General features: G+C 50.0%; 1 protein-coding gene across 3 annotated transcripts; it reads right to left on the bottom strand.

Moving 5' to 3' along the window:
- Positions 1-208: 208 nt before the first annotated feature.
- On the bottom strand, positions 209-15,739 carry HEATR6 (HEAT repeat containing 6). Of its 3 annotated transcripts, XM_050981901.1 has the most exons (21): positions 15,491-15,739; positions 14,534-14,641; positions 14,034-14,174; positions 12,782-12,897; positions 12,311-12,425; positions 11,993-12,094; positions 11,492-11,629; positions 10,357-10,634; positions 9,894-10,071; positions 9,416-9,622; positions 8,684-8,783; positions 8,359-8,513; positions 8,101-8,295; positions 6,956-7,078; positions 6,370-6,456; positions 5,467-5,601; positions 4,283-4,405; positions 3,137-3,261; positions 2,211-2,307; positions 1,644-1,848; positions 209-1,198 (listed from the first exon to the last, which is right to left on the bottom strand). In XM_050981901.1, exons 1-21 carry the CDS (start codon positions 15,737-15,739, stop codon positions 648-650), a joined length of 3,528 nt encoding a protein of 1,175 aa, XP_050837858.1. In that variant the 3' UTR covers positions 209-647. The 3 variants fall into 3 exon arrangements, with proteins under 3 accessions (XP_050837858.1, XP_030088737.2, XP_050837859.1); XM_030232877.2 differs by having other exon boundaries at positions 8,101-8,513; XM_050981902.1 differs by having other exon boundaries at positions 753-1,198; positions 1,705-1,848; positions 8,101-8,513.
- Positions 15,740-16,226: the final 487 nt, after the last annotated feature.

Raw genomic sequence — 16,226 nt, 5'->3', positions numbered from 1 at the left:
CAGGTGTTTGGAGAGCCAAAATTCCAGCCTTGGAGAGCCTACTTTGAATTTTCTGGCTTAGGCAGCACAGTACCAGCCACCTGGAAAGAAGGAATTCTGATTTTTTTGGAAGACAGGATGAGTGGAGGCAGCAGGGAGGCTCAGGCCAGGTGTACAGCACTGGGAACACAGACAGCTAAAGGCAAAGGCTGTTTGCTCTTTCTTCAAATATTGGCATATTTGGGTTTATTGCAGGAACACAAGAGTGACAACATTTGCAGTGCTCTGAAAAACAAAATTCTTCCAGTCCCCTGCTTAACAAACACGATTCTGCATCCTGCAGCAATAGGAACAAAATGCTTTGAGATAAGCTGAGGGAACAGGCAGCTTTATAAAACACACAGAGGAGGAAAAGGCGTTTGTTTTCCAAGTGGAGACGCTGTGACAGCAAAGTGCACAAACCAGCCCCAGGGAGGGCAGAGTTCCCCAAACACCACAATAAAAAATAGTAATAATATAAAAAAGAAGTCCTCGAGGCATTATTAATAAAGTCTGAAACAAAATACTTAATATCAGCAGCAGGAAACTGTTCCTCTGGATGTCCTGTGCAAGAGAACACAGCTCTGTGCTCCCTGTGGAAGATTTGGTCACTGGAACGGGCATTTCCCTCAAGCTTCTGCCAGCTCCGTGGCATTGGTGTGGTGTGTCAGCACATCCTCCAGGTACAGGGACACCCTCACCCTGGCCTTGCCCTGCAGCTCTCTCTCTATGGCACTGAGATGCTCGATGGCTCCCTGCAGTCCTCTCTCCCTCTCTGCCAGGTCCGTGTGTGCTCCTGCCTCGCTCTCCTGGCCCGGGGAGCTCAGGTACTGCAGCACGTAGGGCCTGATGGCCTGGCCGTGCTCCCGGAGGCTGCTCCCAATCAGGGGCAGGTCTGTGCTCCTGGCCAGCTGCAGCAGGTGCAGCAGAGCCTGGCACAGCTGGCTCCTGAGGCTGGAGCTGTACTTGAACTCCAGGAAGTCCTCGGTGTCCTCGCTCCTCTGCAGGGCCACCACCAAGGCACTCCAGATCTGGCAGAACTGCTCTGTGGAGCCGTAGCACTCCCTCCTGCTGGGGATGGACAGGGCCATGGCTGACTTGATCCGCACTTTGAAGTTCTTGCAGGACTTGACCACGGAGGAAAGGGCACTGAAAGCCTGAGTGGCCCAAGGAGCCTCTCCTAAAAAAAAAAAAAACCAAAAAAACCCCGTTTTTAATCAGCCAAAATATGCAAAACTATAAATGTCTCCTGAATATTTAATGGGCTGACATTTATTGAATTTATTGTGGTTTAAATGAGAGAATCAAGGATTATGAAATGAAATATTAGTTAAAACAGTTAATCTCCTGAAATTTTACCAGAGGACATTTGGCATTTATCCACACCTATAATCCCACCCTCACACTGTTTCCTGACAGACCCAGCTGAACACAGCAGCTACTCCTGCACTGGCACTGGAAGGAGCTGAGTCTGCTCCACTGGGCAGAGCCCTGGGAAAGCTGTGACAGCCAGACTCAGCTCCACTGGCTTCCCCCCTCCTTGTCCACCCCAGTGGCAGCAGAGATGATGATGTGCTCAGCCCCACAGGTGCAGAGGCAGCCCGGGGCAGGGGACAGGCTCTCACCCAGAGGCAGAGCAGGGTTCTTGAAGACGTTGCCCAGCGCGTAGCACGCGTTCCAGCGCACCTTCATGGTGGCCTCGCTGCCCACCGTGGCAATCAGGGCCTGCAGGGACTCCTCGATGGCCTCCCTGAACCTGGGGTTGGCCACGTGGCAGGGCTGCAGGAAATGCAGCACGTTCCCAAGGGCACGGACAGCGTTGCTCTTCACCTGCAACACACCAAAACCTCTCAGGCTTGTTGGCGGTTTGATTTGAAGCCTGCTGTGAAATCATCTCAGAGCCAGCAAGGAGCACAGCCGGAATCACACTGGGTCTTCCTAAATGCCACCAGAAAGATCATTCTCTGCAATTGGCCACAAACCAAACCAAAACCCCTGTGCCGTGGAAAAGCCCAGCCAAATTCCCAGCAACTCAAACGACACAGGAACCCTCTGAACAGCAGCCCTGAGGGGAGGGTCTGAGCTGCAGCTCCCCCCAAGCACTGGGGCAAAGAGACCTAAAGTAACTGTGGCCTTTCTCCTTTTCTGTTTTTAATGCAGGGGTTAATTAACTGCACCAACCCCAGCCTCACCTTGTCTCTGTCCTTGGATGCTTCCGTGGCAGACCGCAGCAATTTCAGCAGCAGGAGATCAGAAAGCTCCTCCTGGAAGCTTTGTCCCATGGTTTCCCTGGCAGGAGAACCAGCCTGTCAACACCCAGCTGGGCTGCTCCATCCCCACAGATGTGATACCACCCTTTATAAAGGCCCATGAACAACCTTCACTCTTTAGAGGGCTAATATGTAAGGCAGACCTTTCTGCATGTGACCACTATGTTTATTAATTTAAAACCAAACTATCAATGCAAGAAAGCTGGTTAGCAATGGTTAAATCTGTAATAAAAAACAGAGGGCAAGGAATGGCTCAGGGGCAATTCTGCAGCAGGAATATATGATAACTATTTTCCTGTTAAAAATGTAACAGTAGGTTGGGCTTCCCTCAGTCTCTGGCTTGAGGAAGGGTTAAATATTTATTAATTTTACTTGTGTTATGTTGAAAGTAAAGGAACCATGTAATTACTCCAAGCAACACACAAGAAATGGAAAACTGAAAAGTGAAAAGTTTTAAAGAGTCTGTCCTTAGAGTGACAGGACAAGGGGGAATGGCTTCAAACTGAGTAGGTTTAGATCAGATATTAGAAAAAAACTGATCCCTGTGAAGGTGCCCAGAGAAGCTGTGGCTGCCCCATCCCTGGAAATGTCCAGGGCCAGCCTGGACAGGGCTTGGAGCAAGCTGGGATAGTGGAAGGTGTTCCCAGATGGATACAGGATGCTCAAACAGTGTCCCAGCTGTGCCTGATCCCCACCTTGTCCCCAGCCCAGAGCCCTGAGTGCCACCTCCTGTCATTCCTTGGACACCTGCAGGGATGGGCACTCCAAACGCCCCTGGGCAGCCCCCCAGTGCCTGAGCACCCTTTCCACAGGGCACTCACACCCACAGGGCAGGGTGTGTCACATACATGTTGATGATCAGGGTGTCTGTCAGGTTGCCCAGGGACCAGGCTGCCTTGGCACGGACGTTGGGAGACTTGTCGTGGAGGGAGTTCAGAATGGCATTTGCTGTGTCTGCCACAAACATCACATCCTGCCAAAGCAAAAACAGAGGTTCTCAAAACACAGGTGATTTTCTGAGTAACACACTCTGCTTTTTCCAGGGAAAAGGAGAGAGAGACCAGCTCTGTTCATTTACTTTTCTAGGTGACACCTTCTAACGAGCTCATGGTGCTGTCTGCAGCTTTGCCTGACCTTTAATTAACAGCCCAAGCCTGAATGCTGACCAAGTCCACCACTCTTGGGTAGCTGTTGCTGAAAAGCTCCTATGGATTATTTAATTCCATTGGTGATTTAATTACTTTGGATTTTAACATAATTACATGGACTGCCAACCTTACACCCATCAAATCCCACTCTTAGAGTAATTGCTTCTCCAACCTCCCTGTTGAGCTGCCTGTCTAATCTTCTCTTCTATGGAACATTACATGTGCCTATGGTAAAGGATTTTCTTTCAAAATATTTTGGAATTAAACTCCAAAGTCAGCTACTGCATATTTTTTTATTAAAATCATTCACTTAAAGGTTACATTGTAAAAACTAATCTTCCAGCTCAGCCAAGCTACGATGATATTTTGTAGGAAAAAAAATCTTTTTTTTTCCTCCAAATAAGCTTTATTTCTTAGTTTTAAGCAAAACTGAAAGCTTCCCATTAAAAACTTGTTAGAATCATAGAATCCTGGAGGTTGGAAAAGACCTCAAGGGTCGAGTCCAACACCAAACTCCCCAGAGCACTGCAGAGCTGTTCCCTTCATCCCAGCTCCCCCTCACCTCTTGCAGCTCCTCTGTGCCAACCTACCCATCCAGCTTCCATCCCTGAGAGCTTGGGAAGAGCCTGACCTCTCTCCTTTCCCTCTCTCTTCTGATTCACCTCCCTTAAAGCTGCACTGGTTCTGCTCTCACACCAGAGGCAAGAGCAGGTCTGGAGCCAGTCAGGAAAACTATAAATACACTACAGGCCAAAAGCAAAGTGAATTAACTGCAAACAAATCCCTGTTCCACATCTTATGGTTCATCCCAGAATGGCTCAGAAGAAGGGAGGGGCTGGCTCTGACCTGCCTGAGGCACGGGAAGAGGATGTAGACTCCCAGGGCACGGGCAGCAGCAGCTTTCACCAGGGGGTTCTCACTGTGGTTCAGGCCAAGCAGCAAGGTGACACACAGGATCTGCTGGTCACCCTGCAAGAGGAGCAGCAAGGTGACACACAGGATCTGCCAGAGGAGCAGCAGTGGCAGCAGGGGGGCTGAGGAGAGCTCTGTCCCACAGGGACACACAAATTCTCTCAAGCACCCTGTGTCTGAAGGAGCTCCCAGGCAGAGCATGCTCTAGATAAGTGAATTGAGGAGTGATTCAGAGCCCACCCAGGGAACAGGAATGCTTCCAGCACACAGGATCTCTGCTGCTGGCTGAGAGCAAGAGGGAAATCAGAGTATCAGCTCTCATCCACAGCAGAAGGAATGGCCCATCAGGGCTAACTCAGAGAGGATGGGCTGCTCCTGCCTCCCTCCCTCTGTGCCCTCGTTAACCAGGACAGGGTAAGCTCAGCCTGGCCAGGTTGTCAGCTCACCAGCCCATGACAGAAGGTCAGAGTGGGCACTGACTTGGCCCCACTTGGCCACAGGGACAGGAGAGGGGATGGGATCAAAGTACAGGGGGATGAAGTACACGCTGTACTCGGAGAATTCCAGAGATACTGCTGGAGCAGCAATTCCTGGGCAAATGAGATCTGGCAGAGCACTCCCCAGCAAGGGCACAGTGACACAGAAGGAGCTGCACAATGCAGGGGGGATCCACTGCCAAGGCTTTCATGTTTAAAAGCATATTTCATGTTGCAAAGGGAAAAAACACACATGCAAATGGGTGCACAACATCGGGCCCTGGCTATTGGCTCAGCTGGCTCTTCAAAGGATTAATCAGCAGAATAACAATCCCTCAGCCCTCCCTCAAGCCATGAAATCCTTGTCCTCCATCTCCTGTGCATCACTGCCAAGGCTGGGTATTCATGGCAGGGCCAAACAGCTGCTGTGACCCACAGTTTAATTGTTCTGACAGGCTGATTACTCCCAACACTGCCCTTTCCAGCCTTCAACAGTCACAATGCTCAGAAAAAAAAAAAATGGGGAAGGTTTCTTTACTTTCTCCTGGCAAATTTTAAAAGGCTTTACACTACTGTAACCTGGTGGACAAGGACAAAGTCTCAAAGGTTAAAAAAAACACATTTAAAGGTGTGTTCTCCTACCTGCAGGAGGCTGAAAGCCTCTGGTAAGATAGAGGACAGGGCATCACAGGCACTTGTCTGGAGAGTGGCATGGGGGGAGTTCTGCAGGGTGCCAGGTAAGGGCCCATTTAACATCATTGTCCAGAAGGTCACAACCTGCAGGAGAAGCAGCCAGGTTTATCTTCTAAATTCAGCAATTAAGCCTAAATTCTTGTCTTAAAGATGATCACCATATGCTGAATTTAAACTTCATTAAATAGAGTTGCAATCCCACTCCTGAATCCACACAGCTGAGTGTTTTCACTTGCCTGACAATTTACATTCCTAGCAAGTAACAGGAACCTGATGCTACTGAACACATTTCCTGTCTTGTAGGCTCAAAGCTTAGCATGAGCCAAAGAAATTTTTAAGCTTGTCTTCTGCTCACAGAAGGAAGACTTAAACAGGCCCATATTACTCAGCTTCTGCAAACTCAGCCAACAACCAGCTAATTAATTCCTCTAAATTCACTTATACTGTGGTTCTGGCCACTCTCTGTACTTTTGACCAGCCAGAAAATAGGTTGGCACTTTAACCATGCAAATTCACCAAAATTCTGAAAGTTTTATGCAGCAGTAATGACACACACAAAATCAGTGCTGTTCTTCCAGCTCTGAGCTACAGCAGGCTGCAAGATTTGGGAAGAGGAGAGGCAAAGACACAGGGTTAACATCATGCAAAAGAAATAAACCCCAAAACACCTGTCCACAGACAAGAACAAGTGCCAAGTGACTGCAGGAAGCCTCCAGAAACTGCCCATACTGGCATCCTCAGAGCTGCAGTCTGAGTCCCTTCCTGCCTCCCTGCAATTATGTGTCTGTGTGTGTGCCAGGGACTTTGCAGAGGGCAGGCAAGGAGCTCAGTGAGGTGGAATCTCACACTTACCAGGCTGACAGGCACCCTCTGCTCGGGGGCAGTGGGGGAGTCAGGTTTGTGCTGCTGCAGGACACCCGTGCCCAGCTCCTCCAGAAGCTACAGAGAACAAAAAGCGAGGGGGTTTTCATCAGGGATGACTCATGGAGCTACAGAACCTGCATCTACTCACCCAGGGAACAAAAGGCAAAGATTCTGCACTGGATTGGGCTGTTCTGCCCCTGCTAGTACTGGAATTAGAGGAAAAGCCTTTCCTACACAAAGTCTCCAGCACAGCATAACAAACTACTGCACAAAGAGGAAATCTTTGGGTCACAGAGTCCAGTCCCTGCCCCAGCACATGCTCAGCCAGGGAAGCACCAGTGCTGTGGTCCTTGCACTTCCCAAGCTTCCTGGTGACTCAGCAGAGCAACAAAATTCTGCTGAGACTTCAAGACTGGAAGCTAAAGGTGTATTTCTCAAAGAGTCAGGGTATTGCATTTCTGTATCACACTCACAGATGCTCTGAATATTCAGCACCACTCATCTGCATTGGCAAGGCACACAGACAGATAAAACTGACTTGGTAACACAATGTTGACGTGTCTCCTGCTCTTACTTTGGCTCCATGAAGCTGAATGGATGGATCCATTTCTTCCATGCATCTGCAAGCCACTTCTCCAAGTCCCAGGAAATAGCTCTGAGCCATAGGGAAATAACCTTTCACAAGAAGAGCCAACACCTAAACACAGACAAAAGAAATTCCATTCAGCATTTCTTCCTTCTGTTTACCCAAAATAGCCCAACTACACACTGAAATGATGTGAATGGGCTAATCAACCCTGGCACCATCTACTGAGCTCTGATGTAACAGATACACCTTGCAGCACAACTTCTGGAATACCAGAGCTGATTAAAAGCCTCCCTGTTCCATTTTATTGTTCAAAGAAGAGCCACAGAAGCACGATCAGGTAGCAAGGCCATGAATTATTTAGTGTAAGTGAGGGCTCCTGTAGCCAAAAAAACTGAGAGCAAGACATGCTGTACCTCCTGTAACACTGCTGCTGCCTTCTGTGAACCTGGATTTAACAAATATTTACTGCTCCAGAAAAAGAGTGAGAATTCTTGGGATGCATGTTACTAAATCTTACCCTTTCCTGTGGCTACATGAATTAAAACAAAGCCAAGCCTCAGCATCCACAGGTACTCCCTAAGTCAATCCATAGCTCCTTGCAGACTGTTCTCTGACTGCAGGGCTCTTCCCCACTGTTTTCCACCAAAACTTTAATTTGGATTCTTCATGGAGGAGTTTGCACGGGGAAGACTCACAGTCTGCCAGCACACACCCCCAGATAATATTGAAAAAAACACAGAAGATAAGAAACCCCAGGCAGATGAACTCACTGCAGCAGGCTTGCAGTGAAGATACAAACCCCAGGCAGATGAACTCACTGCAGCAGGCTTGCACTGAAGATACAAACCCCAGGCAGATGAACTCACTGCAGCAGGCTTGCAGTGAAGATACAAACCCCAGGCAGATGAACTCACTGCAGCAGGCTTGCAGTGAAGATACAAACCCCAGGCAGATGAACTCACTGCAGCCTTGCAGTGGGGCGGTCACACTGTGGCCACGGGACCGAAACGTTCTCCTTGAGCCACAGCAGCTCGGCCGCACTGCACCAGCAATCAGTGAGAAATCTCCTGAGAGAGCAGGGAGCAAAGGGACCCCCCAAGGGAGGTGGGAGCCAGGAGCAGCCCTCCCACCTGCAGGGCCTCCAGGCGCAGGGGGCACGGCTCGTAGACGCTGCCCAGGGCCGGGAAGGCGGTGTCGCTGTCGGAGCAGGAATCCTCGCGGGGCAGGACGATGAGGGACACGCACAGGCGCAGCAGCCAGCAGGGCTCAGGGGGGGCACAGCCTGCAGGGCTGCCCTGGGGGCTCTCCCCTGCCCAGGGCACTGCCTTCCTCCCCTGCTCACAGCCTGCAGGGCTGCCCTGGGGGCTCTCCCCTGCCCAGGGCACTGCCTTCCTCCACTGCTCCCGCCCGGGGGTCGCGCTGCCGCTGCCGCTCAGCCCTGAGGAGCTGGGCTGCTGCAGGAGCAGCTGCACCTCTGGCAAAGGTGCCTGCACAGAAATGATTGCTCCCAGCAGGGTGAGGCTGGAAACTCGAACGTTGACATCTGCAAGAGACAATGGGGGGAGAAGAAAGAGCAAAAAAAGCTCCATTAGAACCTCACTGATGGCCCCGCATCCTCCCTCAGATAGATTACAACATATAACCATCCTCTGCTACTGAATTTTGAATTATGGAGCACAGAGGAGGGGAGGATACAGCAGAGAGAATGCAAACCTTTGTGAGAGATGTAGGGCTTGATCTGGTTCCACACCCTGGTAAGCAGCCCGGGTTTCAATCTGCTGTAGGGTGCATTGGAAACCAAGTTTGCAAGGCACTGAAACAGAGAAAGGTGCTGGTTACAATGTCAGCCTGGCCTCCAACAGGTCTGTTTTTACATTTGTAATTTAGGTCACTCAGGGAGCTCATTATCTGAGGGCACCTGAAAAAAACACCCCAATTATCTGCTGTGTGAACACTGGATACAAACTTGATTCCCAAGAACAAAGATTTAACTACTGTGAGGTGACACAAAGACCAAGGAATTTTGATAGCCCACGGAAGGATTTGTCAATTTGGATTCCAGTTTTAAAGTCAACGTGAACCTTCAGAATCCTTTTATAGGTTAATTCAGCTCCAAAAAGACTAAAAAAGTGCAGAAAAAAAGAGAACTGAGAACTGAAGAGAAAAGAAACCCCCAGACTCTGGATGGAATTCTGAGGAACCTGGTCTAGTGGAAGGCGTCCCTGTCCACAACAAGGGATTGAAACAAGGTGATCTTTAAGGTCCCTTCCAACCAAACCATTCTGTGATTCCATGATTCTGCACGATGACTCAGGGAACTCTTGTGAGATGACAAAGGTCTGTTTGGCACCACCACCACCTCACTCCTCAACAGCAATTCTGTGCAATCTTTCTTCAGAACAGAATCCAGAGATCAGTGGGAGCATGTGGCACATTTGCAGGTACCTTGACTATCTGTGTCAGTGTCTGAGAGGAGGACTCTGCCACCAGGGCCAGCAGCAGGCAGCGGTGCAGCTCCCGGATGCTGGAAGCAATGGTGACAGAGAAGGGAGTAAAAGCTCTCTTGTGGTCATTGGCATCTTCAGCCACAGACAGGAACTGCTTAGAACCTTCCAGGAAGGCTGAGAGGGCTTGAAGAGCACAGGCACGTGTCTGAAATGATAAAACATTTGTGATACCTTTTAACACCTCCTTTGAGCAGGTGGAGAATTTTAAAATATATAAAATCCTCTGTAGAGAGAGAAAATTCAACTCCAGCTATGGTTTTTTCATAACTTTAGGCAATACAGAACCAATCCTTTGTTTCCTTAGCCAATTATTTAGTTCATGGGCATTAGCCAAATACTTACTGAAGGCCAGTGAAGACAACTCCCAGGATTAATGGGGGAAAACAGAAGAATTTTTGTACTCAGAAGTGCCTCACCTTTGGAGAAGGGTCCTTTAGAGCAATAGTCATCAGGGACACAGACTGGGGGCTGCCAATACCGGGGGCATCAGGAACAAATGCTGACCAGTAGCCATACAGAACTCTCTTTTCTATTGACTTTATAGTGGAGAGGAAACAGGCCAGAGCCCCTTGGCGAACATTGGCTTGGTAAGACCTTAAACACAAACAAAAAGATGGATGAAACCAGCAGGGACAAGGGATGGGCTCCACCTCTTTCATGTGTATTAGTGGCTGGCCGTGAGAGGAAATCTTTAGGACCAAGAACAGGAAGAGGAAGAATGAATTTACTTCCAAACCAACACAAATCATTGCCCTCCCATTTTCTCGCACCATCTCATAAATCAAAAGGGAAAGTGATTCCCTCAGCAGTTTTGCTTAAGAACAAAGGAAGCTGTGGGAGGGTTCTGTGGATCCATGTGTTTCTGTGCACAGCAGTCACCTCACTTTGCCCTGTATTCCACCTTCAGTGTCAGAGTACTCTGACTCGCTGCTGCTGAAGCGTTTGCAGGGCTGGCAGCTCGGGGGATCCCTCCCAGCACACACGTCTGACACACGAGGCCGAGGATCAGGGCAAGGGCTGCCCTGCACATCCCCCAGGCGCAACTTCTGCATGTCTGCTCCCAGCACCGACTCATCTCCTGCATCCCTTGAATCTTCTCTTCCTTCTTCCCCAAACTCTCCCTTCTTTTGCTTCCCTTTGCACTTTTTTCTTCGGCTCTAAGACAAAAAATTAATTTTTTTTAGTCAATGCTTAATGAATACATAAGTACATACAGTTACATGTCTCTGCAATACTCTACACACGTCACTCTTTAGTATCTGAGTTTTTAAATTCTGCCTATTAGTAGCAACAGGCACAAAATTTCAGTAATAGCTACGTTATAACTGAATAGTCTCAAAAACTAACCTTTGGCTTCTTCATCAGTAAAGCAAAATATATCCAAGGAAACTTTTAGCTAAAAATCATATTTCACACAAAACTGATTAAAGAACAACACTAAATACTTCCATAGTTCTTTTAGATTTACAGTAGGTAACACTAACCTTCCTTTCCAGCACCTAAATAAAAACAAGTCAACATGACTAGATAACTCTACTTTCTCTAATGTCTTTCAGATAATCAGTAATCCAAAGTATTCACACGTTAAAAAATAACCTGCAGAAGGACTGAGCAGAACAGATGAGGCAAGAAATCAGTCTTAAATGAACCTGACTTCCCTAAGAAAGAGTCAAACAATTGTGCAAGTGTTAGGAAAGAAAACGTGACTTATAAAATCAAAAGCTTTGGCGAGTTTGCACGCATCAATCCCGTGCCTGCAGGACAGGAATTCTTGGCTCTGGATGAATAATTGTTGCACAGAGCTTAACTGAGGAAAGCCAAGCCCTGCAGAGCCACTTGCTCCTGTCACCTGAGTCCCCAAAGCAATTTTAGTCAGTGCAGAATTTGTAATCATCACCTTGGAAGCAAAGAATTAAATGTGCCACATGCTCAGGATGTGAAGAGCCACCAATACCATGAGAGGTATGACACAACACAACAAACAGCCTGGAGAACCAGGAGCAGCCCAGCTTACCCCTGTCTGCTTAGAGGTGGCTGGTTCTGACTGCTCCTGCTTGACAGGGGACCTTTTATCATACTGAGGTAAAGGAGCAGGGTACAGGGCTGTGGGCACCTCTATGCTCAGTCCTGGCAGCCCATGGAACATGCATTTCTGCAACAGGAACACAAAGGTTAGCATTCTGTCCTCTTCTCATGCACAGATTTACTGAATTCACCAATTTCCAGCTGTGCTCCTTCCCCCAGGTCTTGCCTCTCCCATGTATAACATCTCCATGCAACATCTGAAATCCATCTACATGTAGAAGGAATTTAAGTAGGTCCAAAAAACCCCAATCCTCCCATCTTCCTCTCACACTCTGCTGTGTGAAGTGCAGTGAAGATGCTGTGAGAAAAACTCAGTTTATTTTTCTTTAACATCTCACACTCCATTTCCCCTCATGCTCAGACTCCCACTTAACAGCACCTGGAACCTCCCAGTGGCTGCCTCTTCCTCCAGGTGGATTTAAGGATTTACCTTTAACACTGCCAGAAGAGCTCCAATTTGGTCAATCTGCATCAGTTTCATCTTCCCCCCATTGAGAAGTGACTGGACACCTTTCAGTGCACTTTGCAGTAACTGAAAATAAAGAATTACTTACTTTTCCTTCCCAAAACGCCACCGGTTCACATCTTTCAAGTAACTTTCTAGGCAGTTATAGTTTTGCCCAATTGGGACAGTAATATGATAAATTATGGACTATTAAAATCTTAACTGATAACATTCCAAATTCCATATATTCCAGCAGCACAACCTTCTAATTAGAGTATGTTAGACAATTAGACTCACACTTACCATGCAAAAAGTGATGTCATCCACATCAGTGGTTTTTGAAGACTGCAGAACACTTAGGAAAGTTTGAAAACAGACACTTCTGTAGGACTCATCCAGGTATGGCTGCCCAGGAACACTAAAATTAGAGCAGGAGGAGACACAAGGTTGGTTTACAGTCTGTCCACAGGTTCAGAAAGTCCCACCCAAGACCCCTGTTAGCCTGCAGAGCCCCAGATAGGAGGATGGCTGATGGAAAGGGGCCAGCTCTACCACAGAGAGGACAAAAGGAAACCTTCTGCATGAAAAACCAGACAGCACAAAGCTTTTCTCTTCTTCCCCAAACTAACCCCCGTAACATTATTTCTGCAAGACTGAGAGCTAGGGGCTTATGCACAGACAAAGCTCTGCATTCCCAATTCATGCACCACACCCTGCTGGCCCTGTGCTGGCAGATGTGCACTTGGTAACCCCCCTGAGAAGGGCTGTACACACCTGAGACACAGGTTTGCCATGCTGCGCACGGCTGCCCTCCTGAGCTCCACGTCAGGCTGGGCAGGGTCACTGAACTGCAGCAGGAGCCCAGCTGTGCCCAGCAGATCCGGGAGGTACTGAAAACAAACCACCAGAAGCCATTAGGGGTCAGTGCTCCTCCCTCAGCCTCCTGGGCCTGGTGTTTGGGGGCTGAACATCATGGGAGGTGGCTGGAGCCCGGCTGGACACCAGGTGCCCAACAAAACTGCCCCTCAGATGGGCAGGGCAGAGAAAATATAAGGAAAGGCTCATGAGCTGGGACAAGGACAAGGAGAGGTCACCCACTGATAACCACCATGGGCAGAGCAGACCTGACTTGGTGAAATTTAGTTGAATTCATTACCAATCAAAAATCAAAGCACGATAATGAGAGGTAAAACAAACCCTAAAAATTCTCAGCTGCAATTTCAGATCCCAGAGACAGATTTATGTTTATAAAAAACAGCATGAAAACCTTAATTCCTTAAGTCCTCTTATTTTGTATTGAGAAAGGACAAAGTTGAGCACAGTTCAGCTGAGTCCCAGTTTATGCTCTCTTCCCAGACATGAAGCTAAGCTAGGAACAACTGCTGCACCAAACTGCTGCCACTCCATGGGCTACAAGCCCACACAAGCTGGCAGCTCCCAAGCTGTGAGCATCACCACGCCATGCTCAGCCCAACAGCAGAGACTGCTTTGCAAGCTGCCACGAGCTGCTGACAGCAGGAGGATTCAGCTTTCCAAACACTGTCAGCTGCAGCAACAAGGAGCTCACACAGGATGGATACCCGAGAGCCTCAGCTTTGCACAGCACCGAGAGAGAGCCCTGATCTGGTTACAGGATGGATTTCTGCATCCTCAGTGGAGCCTGGCCAGGGAGTTATGTGCAATTTCAAGCTCTCCTGAGGCACAGGGTGGCTGGCCTGCAGGCTGAGCCTGTCCTCTTATTTAATGGTGATCCCAACGGCTGCAGCCTACAGGTACAGAGTATTCCACATGGGAATAATAATTATTAATAAATACAACTGAAATTCAACTTAAATAAATATTTACGTTTATAAATTTAAAATAAATATCATAAATAAATATCACCCACTATTTAAATGGGATCTGATCTTTGCATGAAAGGTAACACAATTTGAGAACTTTTTTATTCTTTCTCTCAGGAAAAAATAAAGCACGAACAGCAGTGGTGCAAATACTTTTGTTGTTACTTTCTCTCTGTTTCACTCACCTTCTGACACTTAGGCCCATTATTGTAAACAAGAGCTGCTAAGGCTTGCAGAATTTCAACATGTGTCCAGGAGCTGCACTGCCTCAGAGCAGAGATGCAGTAGGAGAGAAGGAAATTCAAGTTCTGCTCATCGACCATCACCTGTCACAACAGAAAAGGTCAAGATAAACGTCATCTTCACTGCTGCAGTCAATAAACTCTGAGAAACTGGTCAGAGATGCAGGTGGTCTGGCTGTTAAAATCACACACCAGCAGAGATCACACCTGACCAGAAATGGATGAATCTGTACAAGTGTCCTAAAACCAAGACTGTATCCAGACTTCTGACTGGGAGGTAGTTTTATGAGGAACCATGCTAAAACCAGATCAGAGCCTTAGCTACCTAAGAATAAGTAATACAGTGAAAATCCAAGAAACTCTGCCTGAAGGTTGGGTCCACAGCCTTGGAAAAAGACAGAGCTCCCCTGTCTTATTGAGGGACATGACCAAACTCTTCCTACCTGATATCTGTTGAGTAAGTGATGGATAAGCTGACAGACTTTGCTGACAAGATGTTCCTGATCAAGGGGAACCAACTGACAGGCTTGGACAAGCACAGCACAAACATCCTAGAAGAGAAAGCCTCAGTTTATTATCTAGGGACTACAAAGGCAGCAATAATGGCTCAAGAAAAATATAGCAAGTTAGATCAAGGAACAGAACAGTAGTGTCCAAAAATCAATTAATTCCAAAGTGTAAAGTAAGCCTGCTTTGGAAATAAAATGAAGGCAAACCAGAGGAATAATGAAGCATTGTGTGTTGCCAATGCAGCAGTATCCATGCCACTTATCTAGACTGCTCAGCTTTAAGGGCTTGCTTTAAGGCTTAAAAAATTACTATTTTTCCAACATCAGACTATGAAAATTGCCGAGTCCCACTCATTGGTTTCACCCACATCTCCACCGGGCAGCGCTTCGGCACAGGGCAGCAGAGCTCAGAGCACCGGGGAAGGGCCCGGGGGTGGGCAGAGGGAACATCCCGCCCGCAGCGGGGGGAACGCGGGCTGCAACCCTCGGGGCTGCCGAGGAGGGGACACGGGGATGGCACGGCGGGGCACGGGGATGGGCACGGGGATGGGCACGGCGGGGCACGGGGATGGGCACGGCGGGGCACGGGGAGGGCACGGCGGGGCACGGGGATGGGCACGGGGATGGGCACGGGGATGGCACGGCGGGGCACGGGGATGGGCACGGGAATGGGCACGGGGATGGCACGGGAATGGCACGGCGGGGCACGGGGAGGGCACGGCGGGGCACGGGGATGGGCACGGGGATGGGCAAGGCGGGGCACAGCCGCATCACGCCGTCCCCAGAGCGGCCCCCGCCCTGCCCCGCCACACGTGCGCTCCCACACGGCACGGCCGCCTCCTCCTCCCCGCGCGGACACAGCCGGCAGTGCCGGTGCCCATCCCGCGGTACCTGCGGGCCGGGCGAGGCCGCGGGCTCGGGCCCGCAGCTCTCCGAGATGAGCTGGTCGAAGAGCAGGTGCAGCTCGGTGCGGCGGCCGCCGCCGTCGGACCGGGCCCGCAGCGCGCCCAGCCGCGCCAGGCAGCGCCGCAGCGACCCGGCCGGGCCCGGCTCCTCCGGCTCCTCCGCGGCCATGGCCTGTGACCCGGCCGGGCCCGGCTCCGCTGGCTGCGCCGGCCACCCCGGCCCCACCGCCGCCATGGCCCGCGCCCCGCCCCGCCGCTATGGCAACCGGAGCCCTTCCGGGGCGGCCGCGGCTACGGCGGCCCGGCGGGCCCGGCGGCGCTGAGGGCCGGGCTGGGCCGGGCAGGGCCCGCGGCAGGTGGCGGTGCCCGCCCGCCTGTGCGACAGCCCGGGGCTGCGGGAACGACAGCAAGTGTTCCACCGCAGGGTCACCCAGCGTGGGACAGCCCCTCGAGAGCGACCCGGCCGTCACTGACCGTGTCCCCGAGTGCCACATCCACGCGGCTTTTAAATCCCCCCAGGGATGGGGACTCTGCCTGTGCCAGGGTGGACAACGTGTTCCATGGAGAAATTTCCCCGGTGTCCAATCCGAACCTCGCCTGGTGTGGAGGATGTGGTGGCTGTAAGCCAAAATCAGAGCGCTGTGCTGTGCTGTGCTGTGCTGTGCTGTGCTGTGCTGTGCTGTGCTGTGCTGTGCTGTGGAGGCTGCTCCTGTCCCATCACC

The sequence above is a fragment of the Serinus canaria genome, chromosome 19 (genome assembly GCF_022539315.1).
Source record: "Serinus canaria isolate serCan28SL12 chromosome 19, serCan2020, whole genome shotgun sequence".
NCBI lineage: Eukaryota > Metazoa > Chordata > Aves > Passeriformes > Fringillidae > Serinus > Serinus canaria.
The sequence above is the reverse complement of the archived record's forward strand: the minus strand, read 5'-3'. Positions and strand labels throughout refer to the sequence as shown.